This window comes from Triturus cristatus, chromosome 6, assembly GCF_964204655.1.
Source record: "Triturus cristatus chromosome 6, aTriCri1.1, whole genome shotgun sequence".
Classification (NCBI taxonomy): Eukaryota; Metazoa; Chordata; class Amphibia; order Caudata; family Salamandridae; genus Triturus; species Triturus cristatus.
In genome coordinates, this window is record NC_140589.1 from 1,835,251,635 (window position 1) to 1,835,276,154 (window position 24,520).

A 24,520-nucleotide genomic window follows, 5' to 3' on the forward strand; every position below is an offset into this window, starting at 1 on the left:
GAAACTTTTCGTTATGAAAGCTAGGAAATGTTATATTATCTGTAAATAAACATACAGATGTTTGATGTGAAATAATGAGGAACGGCAGATACTTTTTGTGGTATCTTGGGAATAAGATGTGCCAAGAAAAGTTGTTTTTTTAAGAGTAATAAGCAATACTACATGCATTTTGTCCCTGGTTAGAAGCTTGATGACTTCATCTCTATGAATATTTCTCTTCTATATAATTTTATGTATATTTTGTGGCCACCTCAGTGGGCCTTGAGAGGTAGAACATGAAGTTTGGAGACACAAGAACAGCACTTACAATAAAGGTAGGAAAAATGATGTTCTTCAGTGTGAAAGCCAATCTCCAAGTGACCTTTGTGGATACGTAGGTAAAGTCTTGCGAAGGACAAAGAAAGGTATAAATAGGCCTCCGAGGCCTGCCTAGTGGATCTGGTTTTAGGTATCTGACCAGAAATTGATGAGTAAATAATAATGCAACGCCAATAGCTCAAACTTTCAGTAATTCGAGACATATTGTATTGCAAATGCATGTTGTAGTAGCATCTATGTTCCGTATGGCTGCTGATGGAGGGTAACTGCATATACATCCATAATCTTTTTTTAAAAACGATTATTTTCAGCACCTTATACATGAAAACCTACCCATTCGCCCACAAAATATAAAATGCGGACTGTGCTTGCCGTCCTCTACGAGCACACAGCGTTTCAATGCTGCAGCTCCTGCCCTCTGGGTCTGCGGCTCTGTGTGCATTGCTTGTTCCGAATGTTATACTCAATAAAGCTCTGTATGTTTCCTTCCCCTCCAGCCAGAGGCAGTTGCAATGTCAAAGAAGTAGCAGTGTAAAGAAACAAGGGGATAAATCAGATTTAGGACATGCTCCCCAGTACAGCAGCCTCCCCCCCATAAAAGAAGCTAGTTTAGTAAAGTTGCGTGTAGTGCTCTGACAAAGCGCTGACCAGATGTTTTCTCGCTCGAGGCAGGGGGCTTTTACTTGAGTCGAGCGCTATGAGATTACCGTGCTGTGCTCAAATACCCCATCAGAGAAGCTCTAGACGTGAGTGATGAATGTAGCGCAGCAGAGTTCAGCGCTGAATCCCGCAGTGACACCCTACAACCACCCGATAGTAGCTTTTATCCTGTGCTGCTGGAAGCCCGCGTGTGTTTGGAGATGGTGTTGAGAGCAGGGCATTGCTCACACCAGCTGCACCACGTAGCCGCACCACCGCCAGGCTGCTGCCAACACCCTGTGTGAATGTAAAGCCCCTGGTGGGAGTCACACAAGCAGGAAGTGGGATAAGGGAGGGGGTGGCAAATGGTGAGCACTTTCGCGGCCACTTTGATGTTCTCAGTGGCCGCGCGGCTCACTGAGAACATCAAAGCGGCCGCGCGAGGGATCAGGCAGGCTGACAAATGGTGCGCGCGCCCGGCGCACATGCACTGTATCTTCACAATAAACATCCTATAGTACCCCGCTGTGTCCCTTTCTTCTTCTGATGGGGGAGAGGAGTTGTTTGATGTTTCATGCGCGCAGCCTGTGGCGCGCTTTAAGGGACCCTTCCTATCTGGGCTGTGAATTACACTGGCTGGCAGGAAACTGTTTTCTTTACACATCCGAGGGATTGGAATTTCACAGCCCGCCTGCTTACCTGCGTGTGTCTAATTGCTGCTGCCAGATGGTGGACTGGGATTTCCCGGAGAGGCGCTTGTATTTGTCTCGCGTTTCAAGCTTTGACAGCGTTGGTGGAGCAGGCTTAGAAGTAGGGGATCCGAGGACGTTTATTCCCTGAAACTCCGCTTGTCTTTCCCACTGTAGCACGTTGTGACGTATCAAGGAGCATTCTGGTACCAGTAGTCTGTGGCGGGGGCTGTTCTGGTGCCTATGCATCAATGTGCTTCAGCTGGGCCCTTCATCACTTGGTAGGAGGAGCCTGTTATAAAGACTTTTGGGAATGCATGTGACGGACTGAGGCATTTTGAAGAAGGCTGAACGCCGAAACCGGTCATGCCGAACCTTCACAATAAACATCCTATAGTACCCCGCTGTGTCCCTTTCTTCTTCTGGTGGGCGAGAGGAATTGTTTGAGATATATATTGCAGTGATGGATCTGGTACTGACACTTAATTTCAAGTGGAAAGCCTTGGAAGCCATGCATATATTTATGTTCTTGTGTTCCTGGCTGCAAGGAAATTATGCATTTTAACAAAAATCCACCCTTAAACCAAAAAGTATACCTTCAATTGATTAAAAACTAATTTTAACATCTACTTTACAAAAATAAATGATGTTTCAAAACTAAAGTGGCCTTGGCATTTAAAGAGGGGAGAAATAAATAAGGTGTAATTCTATAGCAGAAGACGTGGAGGTCAATGCAGTTCTCTGGAATAGTTCTCTTCAATGAAGAACAAAACCAGCCATATCAAGATTTTCTAGCAAATTAAGACACTTGCAATATGATAAATTAGGTGGGCCCTGTTTCACATTTTCACTTTGGGAAATATGTTTTTAAAATCTGCCTTTCGTCAACTGCTAGTGACTACATTTCACCAAAACAGATCACAAAAATTCATTATTTTATATTAAAATGTGTTTTGCTGTCAATTGGGGGAAATATTCTCATTGGGGGAGGCAGGTCTACGAAAGTTCCCAGTATGCCTGTCCCATTTAACTATTTTTACGGAGAAGAGAATATTGAATGAAAAGTCCAGCTCGAGGATGGTGCTTTCGCTAAAAAGATGCCCTCTAGCCAAACAGTTCAACTGCATGCTTTCACTAACAATCACACTTTTTCTGGGTGCCTGAAGTAAGGTTGCAATACCGTAAAGTGTGCGCTAGACAGCGCAAGCCAGATCTTGCAGGAGCTACCACTAGACATAAACGTTAATGTAATTGGTTAACATTGATGTCATTTTTGCAATTTGTGGTACTTTGCTTGATGAAAAGTAGAAAACCAAAAGAATGCAGTACATATCTTCAATGGTTAAGAAAAGGCGTTTGACGTTTGTGTTATCTACCAAATTCCCAAGTAAGAGAGATCTTCACTGCAACTTTGGAAGGAATTTGGAATGTGCTTTCTGTGGCAATGCCCTTTCTGTGGCAAAACCCATCAATTTGATAATCTCATCCTCTCTTAGCATTTCCAGTATCTGACAATTTGCTACTGCTAACTCTGGCTGACTTATTTTTCGAAGAACTGTGACTCTATTTTTAGTATTTTGTCTAAAATTCTGGATTATGATAAATTGTTAGCTTTACACACCTACCAGATGCATCATCCAGCGAGCCCTGGTACAGGACCTGGAATTATCATCTCTGAGTTACCAATACCAAAAGAATCAGTAACTCCTTACTGGGCATTACTAGGTGTAATCTGAAGGTATGGCTAGATGTGAGGGTAACATCAGGGAACTACACCTTGTAATACCCACTAAATGTCCGGTAAAATGAACAGGATCTGCTGATTTAGGATGACACCTTTCATACTGAAACTGCTGATAACGAGCCTCATCGAATCTCCGGGCACATTGAATGAGGAACTATGTTTGAAGTCTATCACTTCCTCAGATTGCATTAAAATTATCCCCACTGTCTCTTTAAAGCACTACGACAACTTTTCTGTGGAAAGGTTCGAACTATATCAAGAACTAAGTAAAAAAAAAAAAAAAAATCTGTGTACGAGTCACAAAACTGCTTTCAGACAGTTTTGCTGGTTCACAATCTACAGTCATAGTCATTCACTTTTCATTAAAAGGAAGTTAGAGATCTAACATTACATGGAGCGAAGATGGATACTAAACGTAGACTGCAACAATACTAAAGAAATCCCCTTTATCTGGCCAGTTCTGATAGTCCCAAACGAACTCTAGTACAGATCTCACCTTTTTTTTCTTTTTACAAACTCCCAGATCCAGCCCTTCGTCACAACGTGGTCACTGCACTTTTGTTAAGAAGGGTGGACGAGGCAATAAACAACACAGCAGCTTTGAGGGCATCTGTTGATAGAGCTGTAAATGGGCCATAGCCAAGAAGTCATGTTCAACTGTAAGGGATAATGTTGCACCGTCCATGTGCGGCCTTAAAGGACTTCCTGTATACAAATGAGTCAGTTTACAGATTGTTTCTGTGACACAAATTGTATAGGAGACAGGCCTACCTTAACTTCAGAAGCCGATAGGGAAATACCAACCACCTAGAAGTGTGTGCTCCACTACACAGAGAAAACTGGCTACCCAACGCCATTCTAAAGTTAGACATGATATGACACTATAGCTACCCGATAGAATTCAATGGTTGCACCTTCATACAGAGAGGTTTAGGCGATAAGGAAGAATTGGATTTTGGAATGATAACACAGAATATAACAGGCTTTATTGACAATGTAGAGATACTCTTACAGCAAGTCTATAGCGTGCAAACAACACAAAGTCCTTTGCTAGTCCTTTTTTCATGTCTGGTTACAGACTGCTGTATCTAGCTTTAGGTCTCGCCTGAGCCAGCGCATGCGCTGCTCGGAGAGACATTTAGTATACGGGTTTCCAAAGTACTGACACAGCCAGCCTAGCGCTTGCGTTCACGCGAGCGTGCATGCGCGCAGCCGCCATCTGCCTCCCTTCCAGCGCGATCACTGCTGCGCGCGCACCACTCGCGTGATTACCACAGAGCGCATCCAATCACTTTCACGCCCCTCCCCTCCCCTGTCGCGCTGCTTTCACTTTTGCGCGCGGCCAAGCATGCCGTAATTATGGGAGTCCTTTCAGCACTGTTCGCGGCCAATGCTTGTTTTTTTAAGTGAAACACTTCCCCAACTCTCCATTGATGGGCACCGTTGCAGCTCTAGGGTGCATTCACCGGCTCCTTAAAAAGCTGTAGCCAATATTTTCAATCACTACATTTACACGCCCTTCATTTCACTGTAAACTTAAGAGAAATTAATCTGTCCTTCACTTGAGCTGTTGCGCACTCCAATCAAACACACTGCAGCTGCCTCACTTATGTGGAGAGTTTTATTTTTCTAGTGTCAGGCATCAGCACTAAGCAATGATCGGTTAGGGTAGTTGTATGATGCCCGAATGCTAACTGCAGACTGTTTAACACATGTAGCATGCTTTAAATTAAATTAAGAGAAAATAACAAGAACCCTTCATTTTTTTGGGTAATTGTATTGCTGTCCAGACAGGTGCATAACAAAAGTCCCTGCAGCCTCTATGACATACCTAGGGCGTGCCCCAACCGTTCTGCGGCCCCATTCAGAGCACGGCCTATTGATATCTGTGCGATGTGGGAGAGTCAGAGACCCTATATCACATTCTGTAGGGGCGGGTGCATCATTTCAAATTTTCCACTGCTACCAAAATACTTTTCTATTGTCCATTGTGTTCTCCTTGAAATCTCAAAGAATTTTCCAAAACCAGTACTTGAGCTAAATTCCGCGAAGTATATATAGTTACTAGTTTCATGTATTTTAATCATATCAGTATTGAGGTCTGCCGAGCCTCTTTCTACTGCAGATTTGTCATGATGACGCCCTTTCTGTACTCGCCATCCTTACACGTGTACGTGAATGAGCCCCAGATCAAACGATCGCTACTGACAGGATTAAAACACTCATCTGTCAATCTTCCGCGAGATGGTTAGCCGAGAAGGCTCGGGTGGGGATTCCTCCTTATCTGTTTTCAGTGAAACAGTTTTTAGTTTTATGTTCGAAAGAATCTTTATCTGTTTCCTTTGAAAAAACCCTACTTTCTCAAGCGCTGCTGTTCAAGGCTACTGTATTTCAAGCAGATCCTATTTTATCACTGAGGCTATATCTCCCCGCCTTTCATCGCACAGATAGATAGGTTCCTTTCAAGTGCCCCCTCTGCGTGAGTTCTTTATGGCGCATTGTGCTTCTGTCAGATATTGCCCTCTGGGTGTTACAGTAGTTTTGTGGAATTTTGCAACTTAACATGGTTACTGGTAGGATGAATTGAATGAGAAAAAACACTTCAGTGGTATTCACAAAATGCAACATTAAACACAGGTTGGCTGCGTAAACGAAGCCTGGCTGAAGCTCGCTTCTCTGGATTATCTGGGCATCCAAATACTCCCTGGCCAGTGCCAGGCTATCTCTCTCACGGTAGGCTGCATGCATTATGTTCCACTGCGAAAGAATCTATGGGATTCCAAACCACAGACATTCGAATGGCCAATGAACCACTGTTTCAGCTCCTGCCAGCAGCAGGACATAACAGAGACAGCCTAAACAAGCATTTGCAATGCAATAGGTCTCGCATTTGCTAGACTTTGACCAATTGGCATTGTAAATGACAATGCTACTTATTTATGCGTTTAAAAATACACCTGTAATTATAAAAGGCAGTGTCATTTACAATACCAATAGGTCAAAGCGAGAACTATTGCATTGCAAATGCTTGTATTATAGTGCTTTGAGAAATGGAATATTGACATAATGCAACGGAAGCTTAGATTAATACTACGTCTGTGCTTTCAAGTACTCTTCTTAAGGACAGACTACCAGTCAGGAAGAACGGAATTACCGTTAGAATTTTGCTGTATCCAATCACGAGTGGGGTGGTGTTGTCACATCTAGTTTTCCACGGTGTGGGAATACCGGAACTGATTTTACCAGGTGGCAATTACGTCCGGTAACACCACAGGAGGCTTTAGCTGCAAGAGCAGCCAAAGTTCTTGAAGGGTAGCATTTTTTGACCCCCACCAGGAGTATCTGCCTCTTCCCTCCCTTATTCTCTACTCCCCTCTCGCACTCACTTCACCCTCACCTCCAACAGAATCTGCCACACACCTGCACCACCTTCTCAGAGCAGCTGGTTAAAGGGTGCGTCAAACCCCAGGGAATCCGGAATTCCATGTGGTTTTATGCCTAATAATACCGGGTCCACAGTTATTCCCCAGCCTGTGGTTTAACTCATACCGGCACAGTGTCACTGCATGTGAGCACACATTTCACATGCAGAGTTTGCACTCCACCAGTACCAGCCAACTTATAATCAGGCCCTTGGAAAATTCGATTTTTGTTTTTAATCCTTTCTTCTCACATATGCCATTTATCAGAAAATATTTCAGCCTAATACTTCATATGTATATGCCATATTAATTTAAAGAGCGCAGCACCACCACTTCAGAGTGATTCTGCACAACCACAGCATCACTCAGCGCCACCTCAGCGTCACTCAGGGTTACCACAGCATCACTCAGGGTCACCACAGCATCACTCAGCGCCAGCGCCACCACAGCATCACTCAGCGCCAGCGCCACCACAGCATCACTCAGCGCCACCACAGCATCACTCAGCGCCACCACAGCATCACTCAGCGCCACCACAGCATCACTCAGCGCCACCACAGCATCACTCAGCGCCACCACAGCATCACTCGGCGCCACCACAGCATCACTCGGCGCCACCACAGCATCACTCGGCACCACCTCAGTCTGCCCTCGGAATCTGGCATCTGTTGGATCTCCCCTAGTGTCCGTCCGCTGCTCATGTTGCAATTCAGGTACTATTTCTGAACCTCCACTCTCCTGTTGTTTATGTCTCCCCCTCCCCCCCAAAAAAAGCAATAACAAACAAGCATTAGAACAGGCAGGAAGAAATTGCAGGGACAAAAAAAAATACATTTTGTATGTTAATTCTTTTTTTAATTGGGTCGTTCAGTTGTACATAATGTCTTTGTGGTTATATACAAGGTAGCAAAATGCTTATAATACTCTTTTATTACAACTTTTCAACATGCCGCACAGCAACCACACTGCTCTAAAACATAGCTTAAAGACATTGACAAAGCCTATAGCTCTGGCTAAACACTTATAAGGTCCCAAAGGCGAGACCTATTGCCTAGGCCAATGCTTGTTTTCCAGATGCTAATGAGTTGGCTACAGTAGAGGGCGTGGTAAATTGCAGAAAGATACAAGCTATTTATTGAACATTATGTTGGAAGTAACGACAGTTTTGTAACTTTCAGTTTAATACCTTAATGTGCATGCCATTCTGCTGTAGCCATGCCCACTGTTGGAAGTACAGCAACAAAGCACTGAATTTAAAAAAATGGGTGCCTTTTGGTGGACGCTTTCCCCGGATGAACAAACAAAAACACATACACTTGTCAGTTTATGTTTTTGGGTCGAGGCTTTGGAGTCCCTATACCTATAAGGATCAACACTTTACTGATTGAAAATTACCACTCTGAAGGCCAAAGCAAAGTTTTGATGTACACCAGTGTTGCACAATACCACAGATCTCACTTAAAAGGCCTTTGGAATTCACGCACAGTGGGGAACATAACTTAAAAGGGTGGAAATGACAGTTAGTGTTTGCCCTTATTCAGATCCGGGAAACCTAAGTGTGATGGTGCAGTCTGTGACAAAAAAGAAAACATAAAGGTGGCGATCGAGTCAGAAGTATGGATATCTTAGCTACAGATTAAACGGGCACTAGTTTGACCAGAGACATTCTCATGACCATGGACAGCAAGAGTCAGCAAAACCAAGAAATCATTGACATTACCGCTTTGGAAAATAAGATCCATTTGAGGACTTCTCATAATCAAAGAACATTTGTATAATAAGCCTTGATACTGCCGACTGCTTCCAATTCGGAAAGTTGCAAATCAAAAGATAAATCGGTCTTACCAGCCTTTTCTGGCCCGTTTTGAACTTTTTTCTCCTCTGTCTTCTGAATCGTGAACTTGAGGAGGTGACATCTGGCATCCTGTCCCACTGCCATGACATTATCAGCCAGGGACATGTTCATGGGAGCCCGAGTCTCTGTGTCATGCGAGTGGAGAAGGGAGGCACTCAGTTTGCCATTAATCTGCTCCAAACGCAGGAAGTGCTGAGGAGAAAGAGAAGACACCATAAAAACGAGGCAACTCCATGAATTACTGTAGCCTGTTCTTGGTCTGTCTCAAAGAAGGCTTCATCAGAGTACAAACACAATTTTTCAATGTGGCTCTACCTCAGGGCTCTTCAATGTTTTCTGCAGCAATGTCTATTTGTACTTAAGGAAAGTCCTCCTGAGCTACTACCAAATGTTATCAATTTAAACTAGTGACCACATATATTAACATTACACTAAGACCACCCTAAGCAGGAGTATAAATAGTCACCACCTAAGCATCTCAGATGAGGTTACCAGCAGAAATGCCAGGAAAATGATTATCAATATTAAATGCGTCCATCTGAAGAATTAAATACCAGCCAGAGCAGCATGTGACATCAGGTAACAAGCATTGGCATAGCCAATAGGTCTCGCTTTTGGGACCTTATAAGTATTTAGTTATGCAACTGTTGTGTGTGTGTGGTTGTGGGTGTGGTTGGTTGTGTGTGGGTGTGTGTGGGTGTGTGCTTGTGGCTGTGTGCTTGTGGTCTTGGGTGTGGTTGAGGGGGTGTGGTTGTGTGTGTTTGTGTGTTGTGTGTGTGGTTGTGTGCGTGATTGTGGTTGTGTGTGTGGGGAGGTGTGTGTGGGGGCACGTGTGTGGTTGGTGTGGTGTGTGCGTGATTGTGGGTGGGTGTGGTTGTGTGTGTGCTTGTGGTTGTGTGTGTGCTTGTGGGTGTAGGTGTGGTTGTGTGTGGTTGTGTGTGTAGTTGTGTGTGCTTGTGGTTGTGTGTGGTATTGTGTGTGGTTGTGGTTGTGTGTGTGGTTGTGCTTGTGGTTGTGTGTGCTTGTGGTTGTGTGTGCTTGTGGTTGTGTGCATGTGTGTGGTTGTGTGCATGTGTGTGGTTGTGTGTGGAGGGGTGGGGGGTGTGTTTGTGTGTGTGTGTGTGTGTGTGTGTGTGGTTGTGTGTGTAGTTGTGTGTGCTTGTGGTTGTGTGTGTAGTTGTGGTCGTGTATGTAGTTGTGTGTGCTTGTGGTTGCGTGTTTGTGTATGTGTGTGGTTGTGTGTATGTGGTTGTGTGTGGTTTTGTGTGTGTGGTTGTGTGTGTGTGGTTGTGGGTGTGTGTGCATGTGGTTGTGTGTGGTTGTGTGGTTCTGTGTGTGTGTGGTTGTGTGTAAGTGGTTGTGGTTGGTTTTGTGTGTGGTTGTGTGTAGTTGTGGTTGTGTGTGTAGTTGTGGTTGTGTGTGTGTGTTTGTGTGTGTGTGTGTGGTTGTGTGTGTGGGGGGGGCTGGGGGGTGTGTGTGTGTGGTTGTGTGTGTGTTTGTGGTTGTGTGTGGTTGTGTGTGTTTGTGTGTGCTTGTAGTTGTGTGTGTGGTTGTGTGTGTGGTTGTGTGTGTTGGTGTGTGTGTGTTTGTGGTTGTGTGTGTTTGTGGTTGTGTGTGTTTGTGGTTGTGTGTGTGTGTGTGGTTGTGTGTGTGTGTGGTTGTGTGTGTGGTTGTGTGTGGTCGTGGTTGTGGCTGTCCCCAGGCACTTGAAGTAGCCAAAGGATTAGGCGTTATAGATGAACGTTGCATAGTTAGGCTTTGATTGCGAGCCTCCAGGCCTGTGATATTTTATATATCTTTCATTAAGAAAAAGAGCAGCGGAGAGGCTTTTTTTTTTTTTATTTCTAATTTTTTTGTTGCTTATTTTGTGAATTGGCCACGGGGCTATCTCGGTAAGACCTGGCCCACCCTCTAGAACCGGGCAAGTCAATAGACTAATCCTGGGATGCCAGTGTAATGGAAAGAAGCAAAGGCACTCTAGCTTATTGTCACTTCATGTGCGTAAGAGAAACTATGGTTTGGAGGCTCATCTAATTTCTTTTTCTTAACCTGTGTACCAAGAGCTGTGAATACATATCTAGATCTGTTTTGTGAGAAGTTACACAATATAAATATCACTTACTATTGTTTTTATAGTGCTTGCTTTTCATCCCAGTGCAGGGTGTAAGAGTGTTTTATGCCAAATACACATTATACAGAGACAATGAATCAACCAGTTGTCCAAATGAATGTACAGAAATGTTGCACAACATGAAGATTAGAAGGAGCAGAGGCCTTGCTTGGACTGTCTGCCATATGGAGACTGATTCTAATTCACTGGAGGGCCCAGGCCAGTGCAATACTGTTGTGCAGGCAGCAGAGTTGGAGCTTGAGGTGCTGGACCCTCTCCCACCCCCACTTACTGGTGACGGGCCAGACTTTTAGGAGAGGGAGAAATTTCAGGGCGGGAAGCAGTAGGTGCCATGAAGTCCATCGCAGGCTGAAGGGCATGTAATAAAGCCCACACTATTGGTTGGCAGCATTGGAAGTGGGTCTGGGCCAGCCAGCCGGTCAAAGGACTGAATAATTGAGGCTTAGGCATTTCGGGAACAATAAGATGTTGGTTGGGGCACTGTCAGCCAACTTCAACAGAGGATGACTGGTGACAAACTGGGAGCAAGGAACACCAACCTACTGTGAGGCGCTGTGAGCGACCGCTGCGGGGGCACACAAGGAGCAGCAGGAAGAAGGAAGCGTACCTGGAGGATGCGTCAAGGAAAGACATAATGCCACAGAACAGTAGGGCTGGCATCTAGAATCCCTCAAGAAAAAGAAGGCGGTCATGACAGCGACTCAGCAGCACCAGAGACGTCACCGCAGGCTTCTCGTCTTGGGAGCAAAACTACCCCTAAAACTGCGAGCCACTGTACACCGTGATACCAGGAGCTCGCCATTGCAATCACATAGCAAGATTGATCTCATACTTACACTGCCTGATTACTAGGGCATGGAAGCCTGCAAGGAAGTGAAGAAGAGGAGGCACACTGCGAGCTTCAGATACTGGGCCCACCGAGCCTCCCACCTGGATTCAAGTTTGCCTGGCTGATGAGGGGTGTTACCCTAAAACCGGTCCTAGGATGCTTGTTTCTTGTCCAGGGAGGATCTGGCCTGGCAGTTGAGGCTGGACAGTTCCCATGAGGAATAGGATCAAGACTGATTTGCATATGGCTGAATCTGAACTGGGGTGGCGGAGTGAGCAGAAGAACAAAAATGTCTTTAACCCTGATCTAATAGTGACTGCGGGTGAGTGTCTGAAGTTTCAGCGCTCTGTCCATCATCTCTTTGTGTTTGCGGTGGTTGAGCTAGCCAGAGCAGAAGGAGACATCCATACCCAGGATTGGTTCATGAGATGGCTGCTGGGGATGACACCCTGTGGATACGTGGCAGAAAGGATCCGAAACAGCTCATGGCAAGCCAACAGGTTGTTTTCACAGTAGTACAGAAAGATAGGCAACAAAAGAAGAGGCAGAGGGCACTCAGTGCGGCGAACGCAAGGAAGGTTTTAAGCATGGAATCTGAAGCCATCACGATTTTGTCTAGTGGCTGCACTGCAGTCAATGCACAGCTGTTGCCATTGAATGATGAGAATGAACAGTGCTTAACTGCATGGTTCAGCGCAGCATGGGACTTGCAGCCAGGAGGAGGAGGGGTGTGCTAGGAGGGTGCCTGCAATAGCATTTAATTTTATGGCAAGACCGGAGGCTCCTATTATGCTTTCTTTTCTTGCATTTATTCCAATAGCAGCAAGATAAGAAAAAAACTACACTCCTCAGAAGGCTGTAGGAGAAAACTACTGGCCAATGGGGAGACCAATAACGTAAAATAAACCAATCCGGTCAGGCCAACCATATAAGGACCTATCTGACCGCAAGCAGTCCTTTTCTTGCTGCTTGCAGTCAAATAAGTCGAATTCTCTTATTCTCCTTTTCAAATTCTGTGTTTACAGTGTATTTGGGCATATTTATTGTGTATTTGTCGCTTTTATTCGCATTGTTTCATGCGCTAGGTTTCTATAGTTACGGCTTCGTAGTCGTCTGAGTGCGTGTGAATTTCCCCTCGGCTTTTGGATTCAGCGCGTCTGCTAGCGCGCGCGCTTTGTTTACATTTACCGGCTTTCGTCGCTCGCTCGCTCGCTGCCTCAGAACGCCTCGTTTCTGTGACGCTTGTCAGCGCTGCCTTTCCCTGCATTTTGGCTTCGTGTTTACGGTCTCCTCAGCGCTCGACTGAATGATTCTTGGTCACCCCTCCTTTTGAAGCTCATATTTTCACCGGCAAACTCATTTATACACGCCCCTTTGTTGTTCTGCCCAAATGGATGTTCCCAGCTCTCCTGAGCTTGACAATGAGGAAAATACTAATTTCAAATCAGATTTAAGCAACTTTCTTAATTCTTCTGTGGAGACTGCAGTTGAACACTCCATGCAGAGAGTGTCAAAGACCATGGAAAATTCTTTAATTCGTATAATGACCAAAGCTTTGGCCCAGTCTGCGGGGGAAAGCAGAAAACGTAAGCTGGTTCCTTCCACTATTTTACCCCAAAAAGTGTCACATGTGGTTAGCGAGGTTTCCTCGCGCAAGATTGAGGATGCTATTCCTCCCAGGCCTCAGTCAAAGGAGGGGACTACTTTGACATTTGGCAAAAGTAAAGCCAAGCTTAAGAATGTGGAGGTTCCTAAGAAGCTGGTCATAAATACCATCCAGGATACGGATGATGATGATTTGTGTGACACAGATGAAGACACCCTTTTTGATCTTTTTGGTGTTGGCGATTCTTCGCCTAAGAAGCAGAAGTTATCACCCTTTGAGTCCGAACCTATCCTGGACTCAGAGGGAATGCCCATGTTTGATCCTGCTTTGATTAGACATCCGAATTCTACGGAATGGTTTCCCATTCCCCATGTGGGAGAGTATATATCTTCCAAACTGCGTCAACCTCTGGATAAATCAGTCAGAGCAAAATTAAAATCTGAATGCCCCAAACCTTCTTTGGCCTCCAACATTACGGTCACTCCCGCTATTGACCAACCGCTCCTCACCTTCTTCTCGAAGTTCGGTAAGGACCCTCGTAAGGGGGTGGACAGAGCATGGTCCTCTTGTCAGGACAAACTCTTGGATATGGTGGGCCCCCTTGCCCGCATTCTGGATCTGGCAGAGTCGGCGCGCTCTGAAGAGTTGGTGCTAAATCCTGAAGAGGTTTCACTTTGGGCCCAACGTACTTTTTGTTTATTGGGCAATGCCAATGCCGCCATTACGCATGAAAGGCGCAAAGGTCTCCTAATTAAGTTAGACCCTAAGTTAGCCAATCTGGCTTCTCAGGATCCTGGACTCAAAGCGGACGGTTTACTCTTTGGTGATTCTTTGGACCTGTCTAAATTTGTTTCCACTTTCGCCTCTCTTGACAAGGCCCAACTTTCCATCAAAAAAGTTTTTGCACCTCGGGTTTTTGGCAGGGCCGGCAGAGGCAGGAGCCGCTCTTCCACCTACCAAGGTTCCAGAGGCGCCTCCAACGCCAGATTTCAAGAGTACAAGCCTCAGTTCTACCCCCAGGGTGGCCGTGGCTTCCGGGGTCGTGGACAGAGGGGCCACAGAGGCAACAACAACAACTCCAACTTCTCCCAACAAGGTAAGCCTGTCTTCTGGCCCTGCCTTGGGAGGGTGTTTAGCTCTTTTTCTAAGCAAATGGCAAACTTAAACCTCAGACCCTTGGGTTCTCAGTTCCGTCCAAGGCTATCTCAGAGTTTTACGCTCCTCCTTTCCAGGTTACTTTGCCTCCTCCTCTGGTTTTTTCCGCCGACGTGTCGCGCTTGATCTCTCAAGAGATTCTTTCCCTGTTGGCAAAGAAAGCTATCCAAAGACTCCCATTCGACCCCTCGGGTTTTTCTCAGCACCTTGTTTCTGGTTCGCAAAAAGAACAAAAAGATGCGTCCTGTTATCAATCTCAAAGTTTTTAATCAGTTTGTTGTTTACAGACATTTCAAAATGGAAACCATTATTCACTTGCGCAACACTCTGCGAACCAGCGATTGGTTGGTCCGGCTGGACCTTCAAGATGCATATCTGACAGTCCCTATCCATCCCTCGCATTCCAAGTTCCTCCAGTTTCAATGGCTGGGCGTCACTTATCGGTTTTGTTCGCTCCCCTTCGGGCTTTCTTCGGCCCCTTGGTGTTTCACCAAACTCATGAAACCTGTGGTGGCTTATCTTCGAGCTTTGGGAATTTGCCGGATCATCTATCTGGACGATATTCTTCTGATGAATGCGAGCAAACCAGGTCTCTTGCGGGACCTTCAGGTGACCCAATCCCTTTTGCTCGATCTCGGTTTTCTGATCAATCCAGAGAAATCTATGTTGATTCCCTCTCAAATTGTAGAGTTCCTGGGGTTTCGCGTGGAGTCTCCCTCAGCGTCTCTCTTTCTCCCTACCGAAAAGATCGCAGCTATCCGTTCAGAAATTTCTCAAGTTCTTTCTCTCTCCCAAATCTCCCTTCGCTCCCTCGCAAGGATCGTGGGGCTTCTCTCCGCCTCCATTCAAGCCATCTTCCCAGGTCCTCTTCATTATCGGGCCCTTCAGCGCCTAAAAATACGACATCTACGTCAGGGCTGGCTTACTCAGATCTTATCCTCCTAGACCGAGATTCGCGGTCCGAACTGCAATGGTGGATAGACCATTTAGATGCGTGGAACGGAAGGACTATCTTCGCCACGGCCCCAGATCTTGTATTAGAATCAGATGCCAGCCTGGCGGGTTGGGGCGCCCGTTGTGGACCAATCTCGACTGGAGGTACATGGTCTCTAGAGGAGTCGTCATTGCACATCAACTGTTTAGAGATGCTTGCCGGCTCCTTTGCAATCCGCAGTCTCGCAAAAAACAAGGTAAGTTGTTCTATTGTTCTCAGGATGGACAATGTTTCTGCGGTCCGTTACATCAACCATCTCGGTGGCACAAGATCCAAACCCCTTGCGGAACTCGCCAAGAGTCTATGGCATTACTGTCTCTCCCACAATCTCTCCCTCCAAGCCGAGTATCTCCCCGGCGATCTCAATTCCGTCGCGGATTGGCACTCTCGGTATCTCCGGGATTCCAGCGATTGGAGATTACTTCCCTCCGTGTTTCATTCTCTCTCTCTCAAGTGGGGTCCTTTCTTCATCGACCTGTTTGCATCCCGCCTCAATTCCCAGTTACCTCGTTTTTACAGCTGGCGCCCGGATCCGCTAGCTTTAGCGACCGATGCGTTCTTTCAGGATTGGTCACTTCATCTCAATTACCCTTTTCCTCCCTTTCTTATGATCAACAGGGTTCTTTCCCAGATTCGACGCCAGCAAACGTCTCTAGTCATGATAGTGCCCTTTTGGCAATCCCAGATATGGTTTCCTTCTCTCTTGGAACTAGCAGTGGACTTTCCGGTCCTTCTCCCTCATTCCACGGACCTTCTTATGGACCCTCGAGGTTCCCCTCACTCCCTCATTCTGGATCGGTCTCTGACTCTTTCGGCCTGGAAGCTCTCCGGCCTCTCTCTACTGACCAACTCCTTTCTCAGGAAGCTTCAATCTTTATCAGCCGGGCCTGGGCTCCCGGTACTTCCAGAGCATACAAATCCGCTTGGTCTCTTTGGTCAAGCTGGTGTCTGGAACGGTCTATCGATCCCTTTTCAGCTTCTGTGACTTTTGTGGTTAATTTTCTGGCCTCGGAGGCCAGCGCTGGCAAGTCCTATCGCACGGTGAACCTGTACAGATCAGCTATTTCACTTAATCATCGTCCCATTGACAATAAGCCGGTTGGCTCTCATCCGCTGGTTTGCCGTTTGTTAAGAGGAATCCGTTTTTCCAAACCTCCGTTGGCTAAGTATTCTTCCTTATGGGATGTTAATTTGGTTCTTAAATTGTTTATGGATTGGCCTGATAATGCTGCCCTATCCCTGAAAATGTTATCTGCAAAACTTACTATGTTGTTGTGTTTAGTCTCCATTAAACGTGTTTCTGATGTTAGGGCTTTAGACCTTTCTTCAAGGCAGTTTTCTCCTACTGGAGTGTTGTTTCAGGTGCAGAGACGCACAAAAACAAATTTACAGTCAGTGTTTTATCCTTACTTTCCAGCTCAACCGAAATTATGTGTGGGTCGCTGCTTAAAAGCCTATGAACAAAAATCTGCTGACTTTAGGACTTCTTCCCATACCCAACTGCTCATTTCTTTCCGCAAACCTCACCTTCCTGTTTCTGCTGCTACTCTGGCCCGTTGGGTCCGTTGGATCATGTCTCTTGCGGGCATTGATGCTTCGGTGTTTGGTGCTCATTCTACCAGGGGTGCCATGGCTTCTAAAGCCTTTTGGTCGGGCTCACGCCTAGAAGATATCCTTAAGTCAGCAGATTGGTCTAATGATAATGTTTTCAAGACCTTCTATTGTAAACCTGTGATTACTGCTTCTTTTCTGGTTGTTGATATGCTTTGAACTAGCATAATAGGAGCCTCCGGTCTTGCCATAAAATGTAGATTTTCCTAATAAGTTATGACGGAAAGTCTTAATTTTATTAAAGACACGGAGGCGAGTATTATCCCTCCACAACAGCTCTAATTTGTTCTGTTTCTCCCCCCCTAGGTACTCCAGCATTACCACCGCCTTCCTCGTGAGTCTGGTCCTACCTCACCGGAGTCCTTGACGTCGACATCCATCTGTCTGCCATATTGGTTTCCTCAGGATGTTTCGTCCATGGTGTTCCTCACTCAAGAACTGTTTACCTGGATATTGACTGTTTACCTACTGTTATTTTTAGTTCCTTTGTTTTCGTCTTCTTTCTAACTCGCACAAGAAAAGAGGACTGCTTGCGGTCAGATAGGTCCTTATATGGTTGGCCTGACCGGATTGGTTTATTTTACGTTATTGGTCTCCCCATTGGCCAGTAGTTTTCTCCTACAGCCTTCTGGGGAGTGTAGTTTTTTTCTTATCTTGCTGCTATTGGAATAAATGCAAGAAAAGAAAGCATAATACTCGCCTCCGTGTCTTTAATAAAATTAAGACTTTCCGTCATAACTTATTAGGAAAATCTACATTACACTTGGCATGTATATTGCCATTATAGTGGGGCAGCCAGGCTATGCACAATTGGCACAATATGCACAATTGGCGTAATTGGCAGAAGTCCTGTGAGTGATCTATTTGGAAAGTCCGAGTTTGCAAGCAGGCACAATCAACCAAGAGCCTCAGATGTAAGCACGGAACCCGGTGCAGACACACCATTGGCTGAGGTAGATGGGTTGTACAATAGGCCAGGAGCCAGCCAAAGTGTAGATGGAGCCACACAGGTGTAAGCATCTGTCTTGTCACGAGCAGCCCTTGAGGAGGGTCAGCGCTGCAAACACAAACTAGAGGGCACATGCATGCAAGGAGGGGCCTTTCCTGCACTGACTGTAGCAGTTTAACTACTGAAAGCAGTGAGATAATTTAGAAAACATCTTGCGTGAAATTCAGCCGAACGAGCATTAGCACGAGACCTATGGCCTGTTAATAACAAGCATTGGCCGCTCGGCAGTAAAAGTAATGCCGCGCTGCCATAAAAGCGAAAGGGATTGCGATCACTCTGAAAGCGAAAGTGATCGCGATGATGGCCACAGCTTGCAGTGCATGTGCGCGAGTGGTGCGCGCACAGCAGTAATGACGCCATATGGCGCCTCTGCTCAAGCGCGCGCACATGCATTGCAAGTTGTAGCCTGCGGTAGCATTTTTTGAAGCCCTCCTTACTTAAAGTCTCTGCCAGATCAGCGCAAGCACTGGGTCAGGTGAGACCTAAAAAGGACAATCTCTCCAACTGGACTGGAGTTATCATTCAATTATCAACTTTAAATGTAGTGTGGAATTGCTACCTTTTGTCTCCCATCAGTATTTTCAAAACTTTTATTTTTACCAAATACTCTTTTCCGTTTTGGGCAAACGGACTCAATTTTCGCCCAAATTTTTTTGTTGTTGGAAAAAAGATCATTTTTGTCTTCAAAATGTCAGTTTTCATTTCTAGATATACAAAAGCAGCTAGGTATGCACTCAATTAAACCAAACTCAAACTATTGCCTCAATCTTAATCAAGAATAATCAATAATTCAACTGATTTTGTGTGCACCTGAGAAGTGGCACTGCCAGCCACCTTTGTAGAACAACACGGCAAAAAGATCTAGACAGATGTCTAGAAAAACAAATGCACTACAAGTGCCCAAGTGGGCCGTAATCGTATTCAAACATGAAAGAATAACTTGAATGTGACGTTTGTATCAATAGAAAATGAACAATTGCTTACAAAGACAACACAATATAGAACATTGAATACATTTACATAGATAATTCTCCACACCAAAAACAAGTGTTCATCAATGGAACTGCGTCCATGTATCTTTTTAATTCGATCAATGAAGATAAAAAAGCTTGACAGAACGTTGCTTATTCTCAGCAAAAGTCTGTACTTCCGATTTCACATGTCAAATCCCAATGCATTTCGGGCTTTAAATTCAGCCCTTCATCAGGGGGATCTATAAGAACGGACAATATTTGTATCAATTAACACAAAAACATCAAGGATTATCATAATCAACACATGTACAATTAAGCTGCTCAAGGAAAGGCAGGGTTCTAGGGAATAGCATTATGGTTTTTGCAACAGAAGCGAAATACCACCACCACAGAAGTTGTGAAAAGGAACAGGAAAGCAAAAACACTATAATCCAAAATTGTGAACTGTTTGTAGAAAACAATATGTGCTCTAAAGAGGAACAAATCGTACCTTGATATACTACGATGAGTAAGACACAGTTAAAGAATCGAAAACGAAGGACTGAGTGTGTCTGTGCAACTCCTGAAGTTACGCTGCAAGAAATGAAAACGAAACCTCAAAACGTCGTCCCAAGTGGATAACCACCGACCAAACCAGTGTAAAACCACTTACCAGCACTATGTCTCAATATCGGGTAAAGTATCCGAGTAAGCCTCCATTTACTGCCACATGTAACAACACGCGACAAGTTTAGAACTGCGGTTGCAGTAATGATCAGCGTTCTAACTATAAAAATAACAAAACCCAAATATCAGGATTCTGGTCTCACAAAAACTCACTGAAGTTAAAGTTTTTCAAATAAATAAAAACCGCTTACCCAATCCAACTGTAGTCCACGCAAACCAACCACCAACACTGGCTTCTGAAAAGCTATCCGTGTTAGCGTGTTTAATACCGAACTGGTCATAGAAACAGGACTAGCGAATGAACTATTCTAATACAATGACAAGAAGCCGCCATCTTTGAAAATTCCACCAAAACTACAAGCAAATGCTATTAGAAATGCCATTAAAAACTCATTTCACCCAAAATAAAAGGAAGGAAAAAAGAAACGGAAGAGGAAAAACCACTGATGCAGCAAACCTATAATGCTTTACAAAAGTCAGGGTAATATTAAAAAATAAAATCAACACAATGCATGAATAATCATTGATAGATGTACAATACAGACTAGGGAATTTCTGTACACGAGATTTCCGCGTAGACCTTCTCTGTACATGCTACCCAAGATCCATAAGAATGTCAACGACCCCCCGTTGAGACCGATAGTCTCCGGGTGTGGGTCAATTCATGATCCACTAGGACGGTACCTAGACACTTTTTTTCAACCAATCGTGCAGTCCAGTCCATCATACTTGCAGGATACCACGCATTTATTGAACATCATTGCTGGTATTAGTTTACCGCATTCAGCTGAAGTTTTTTTGTGTACCATTGACGTTGTGTCATTGTACACTTCGATTCCTCACTGTGAGGGTATCGAAGCTGTTGAATGGTCCTTATTGAAGCAGGATTCCATCAGAGCCAACAAAGTGTTTTTACTCGAACTTTTACACTTTTGTTTATTCCACAGTTATTTTCAGTGGAAGGGCGATTTTTTTCTTCAAGCCAATGGCACGTCTATGGGCTTTTCTGGGGCACCTAGTTATGCCAACATTTTTATGCTTAAATTTGAGACAGAGCACATTCTATCCAACATATTGTGGTCATCTAAGCTTATTTTGGATCGTCGATACATTGATGATATTTTAGTTGTATGGCAGGGGTCCCAAAATGATTTGGTGTCATGTATACATCAGCTCAATGTGATTAACCCTAGAATTCAATTTACATATTCAATTGATCCTCAAAGCATTTCATATCTTGATGTCATTCTAACGAGGATGGGCACTAACATTAAGACTGCGGTGTATAAGAAACAAACTGACCGTAATAATGCATTGCATTATCAGAGTTTTCATCCTTGGTCTCTAAAAAGACATCTACCTTTTTCTCAACTGTTAAGAATCAGACGCATTTCTTCTGACCCTGAGTCAAGCGTGCAGACCATGCATGAATTCAAAAACAAATTTCTAGCCAGGGGTTACCCCCCCAAAGTGGTGAATGAGGCTGTAAGCCGAGCAATGATGAAGAGTCGTGAATCACTTCTACTTAAGCAAGACAAACCGGCTTCTCCTAGTCGAGAAGTATTTGTATCCACTTTCTCTAGTAACTCCAATTTCATTAAAAAAAGTATCCTACAACGATGGGACCTACTTCAAAACAAACCTGATTTCCAAAATCTCTTCACTGAGCCACCGCTATTTGCGTACAAAAGATCATACAACATAAAAGAGATCCTTAATCAGACCACAGTTAAACCCAACACGTTGTTCAAAGGCATGACAACTTGTATGAATTGTTCGCATTGTCACAACGCCATTACTGGCAGATATGTAACACATCCATGGACAGGCAAAAAGATCATTCTTAATTTTGATGCTAATTGCAATAGTCATCATGTTATTTATTTCATTAAGTGTCCATGCGAGCTTCACTATGTTGGGAAAACTGAAAGGTCAATACGTGTTCGAATTACCGAACATAAGAGCAGAATTCGTACAAAAACCACAAGTTCACCACTCGCAGTTCATTGGACAGAAAAAAAGCATTCCATAGCTCAACTACGTTTTGGTATTTTAGAGAAAGTAACAGTACGTCCTGACAGGGATACCACAAAGTTTTTGCTACAGCGTGAAGCTTACTGGATCTGGTTTATGCAAAGCCTCTTGCCTAAGGGGCTCAATGACAAGTTTGAATTGGCTTGTTTTCTCTAAAATTCCCCCTAGGGGGCTGTATTGTACATCTATCAATGATTATTCATGCATAGTGTTGATTTTATTTTTTAATATTACCCTGACTTTTGTAAAGCATTATAGGTTTGCTGCATCAGTGGTTTTTCCTCTTCCGTTTCTTTTTTCCTTCTTTTTTCCTTCCTTTTATTTTGGGTGAAATGAGTTTTTAATAGCATTTCTAATAGCATTTGCTTGTAGTTTTGGTGGAATTTTCAAAGATGGCGGCTTCTTGTCATTGTATTAGAATAGTTCATTCGCTAGTCCTGTTTCTATGACCAGTTCGGTATTAAACACGCTAACACGGATAGCTTTTCAGAAGCCAGTGTTGGTGGTTGGTTTGAGTGGACTACAGTTGGATTGGGTAAGCGGTTTTTATTTATTTGAAAAACTTTAACTTCAGTGAGTTTTTGTGAGACCAGAATCCTGATATTTGGGTTTTGTTATTTTTATAGTTAGAACGCTGATCATTACTGCAACCGCAGTTCTAAACTTGTCGCGTGTTGTTACATGTGGCAGTAAATGGAGGCTTACTCGGATACTTTACCCGATATTGAGACATAGTGCTGGTAAGTGGTTTTACACTGGTTTGGTCGGTGGTTATCCACTTGGGACGACGTTTTGAGGTTTCGTTTTCATTTCTTGCAGCGTAACTTCAGGAGTTGCACAGACACACTCAGTCCTTCGTTTTCGATTCTTTAACTGTGTCTTACTCATCGTAGTATATCAAGGTACGATTTGTTCCTCTTTAGAGCACATATTGTTTTCTACAAACAGTTCACAATTTTGGATTATAGTGTTTTTGCTTTCCTGTTCCTTTTCACAACTTCTGTGGTGGTGGTATTTCGCTTCTGTTGCAAAGACCATAATGCTATTCCCTAGAACCCTGCCTTTCCTTGAGCAGCTTAATTGTACATGTGTTGATTATGATAATCCTTGATGTTTTTGTGTTAATTGATACAAATATTGTCCGTTCTTATAGATTCCCCTGATGAAGGGCTGAATTTAAAGCCCGAAATGCATTGGGATTTGACATGTGAAATCGGAAGTACAGACTTTTGCTGAGAATAAGCAACGTTCTGTCAAGCTTTTTTATCTTCATTGATCGAATTAAAAAGATACATGGACGCAGTTCCATTGATGAACACTTGTTTTTGGTGTGGAGAATTATCTATGTCAATGTATTCAATGTTCTATATTGTGTTGTCTTTGTAAGCAATTGTTCATTTTCTATTGATACAAACGTCACATTCAAGTTATTCTTTCATGTTTGAATACGATTACGCCCCACTTGGGCACTTGTAGTGCATTTGTTTTTCTAGACATCTGTCTAGATCTTTTTGCCGAGTTTTCATTTCTAGGACATGTACAGTCCCCAAACTTCAACTTCATACATGCCCATGTACAAATACTTCACATGGACAGTTTTTTCCTCAAATACCAGGTAATACCCTCATTAGCCAAGGATGCTCACCAGAACATCAGAGATGCCTTTAAAATGCCAATGAGGCCCACCATTACACCAGAATAATCTCTATGACAAGGCTGGACACCACAATGGCCAGGATGTAAACCATATAGTAATCATGGTCATTATTAAGTAAGGGGCGGCCACTATTACGTCAAGGATAGTTAAAAGTAGTCGAGTAATGCTTTAAATATATGTCAATGTTGGCTGCTGGAATGCCCTAACTAGATCAAGAATGCCCAAAAGTCTCTGAAGGATAGCAATTATTATACCACTGCCAGATTATGCCATGAATGTACACAATTGAGCCAAAGATGAACATTGTGCGATGAGGGTAGCATATACTTTCTGTAGTCCTGGACACCAGGCACAGCTTCCAGGGAGTGACACTATTTATTAGAGAGTTGCACAATGTCACAGATGTACATAACTGTGCACGCATGCATACATAAGATGAATGCACACAAGGCTCTTAATTGCCTCAGCTATTGATCTAATCTTGCATCCAACCAGCATATTCTCACTCTGGTTCCTGCAGCCCCACACTTCAGGGAATCAGCCCAGGTTACTGTGCAGGCCACTGCTGGCATTCTTTCGTGTCTTACTGTTCACACACATGGTGTGAACGACAGAGCAGGGCCTACTGCATGCCTACTCTCCTTGTGACTTAGCTAGATGAAGAGTGGCGACAGATGGTCATGCAGTATACCCCACTGGCAGACAGTGTGTGTAAGAGTGTTATGAGCCCCTACCTTTAGTTTGGCTGGTTGTCAGTCTATGGTTCATGCACCGAGTAGTACTGCCTTCTTTAATATGCACAGAACCTCTGAATAAAGTACTGGGCTCGTCTTCACCTTTGAGTGTTAGTTCAAGAGTGCTTGCGAGCTACTAGTAACTCACAGGCTACTCGTTAGTTACTCCTGCTCTATCATAAACAGGGAACCCAACCTTGCAAATACAGGTTACAACAGACAAAGAAGCTCTCATTATAGAGACAGTTTAGCCAACCTGAAAATAAGGGTGAGCTCAAAGCACAGTAAGACGAATAAAAGAATGGCCACCAATTTAGGGGACTACATATATTAAAAGAAAATATGGGGCAGTCTGGCCAAAAGCTTCTACTATTAAGAGGATTCATTGGAAATGGCACTGATTTCAAACTATATGCAAGAGACCTGTCAAACAAAATATTCAAGTTGGTGATT

At 44.1% G+C, this 24,520-nt stretch overlaps 1 protein-coding gene across 1 annotated transcript in view; it reads right to left on the bottom strand.

Moving 5' to 3' along the window:
* The window catches only part of PREB (prolactin regulatory element binding), a 74,892-nt gene that overhangs the window by 40,668 nt on the left and 9,704 nt on the right, over window positions 1–24,520 (bottom strand). The window contains exon 2 of the mRNA XM_085613259.1: window positions 8,658–8,859. Coding sequence (XP_085469385.1) covers window positions 8,658–8,859 — 202 coding nt within the window. The remainder of the gene's footprint in view (window positions 1–8,657; window positions 8,860–24,520) is intronic.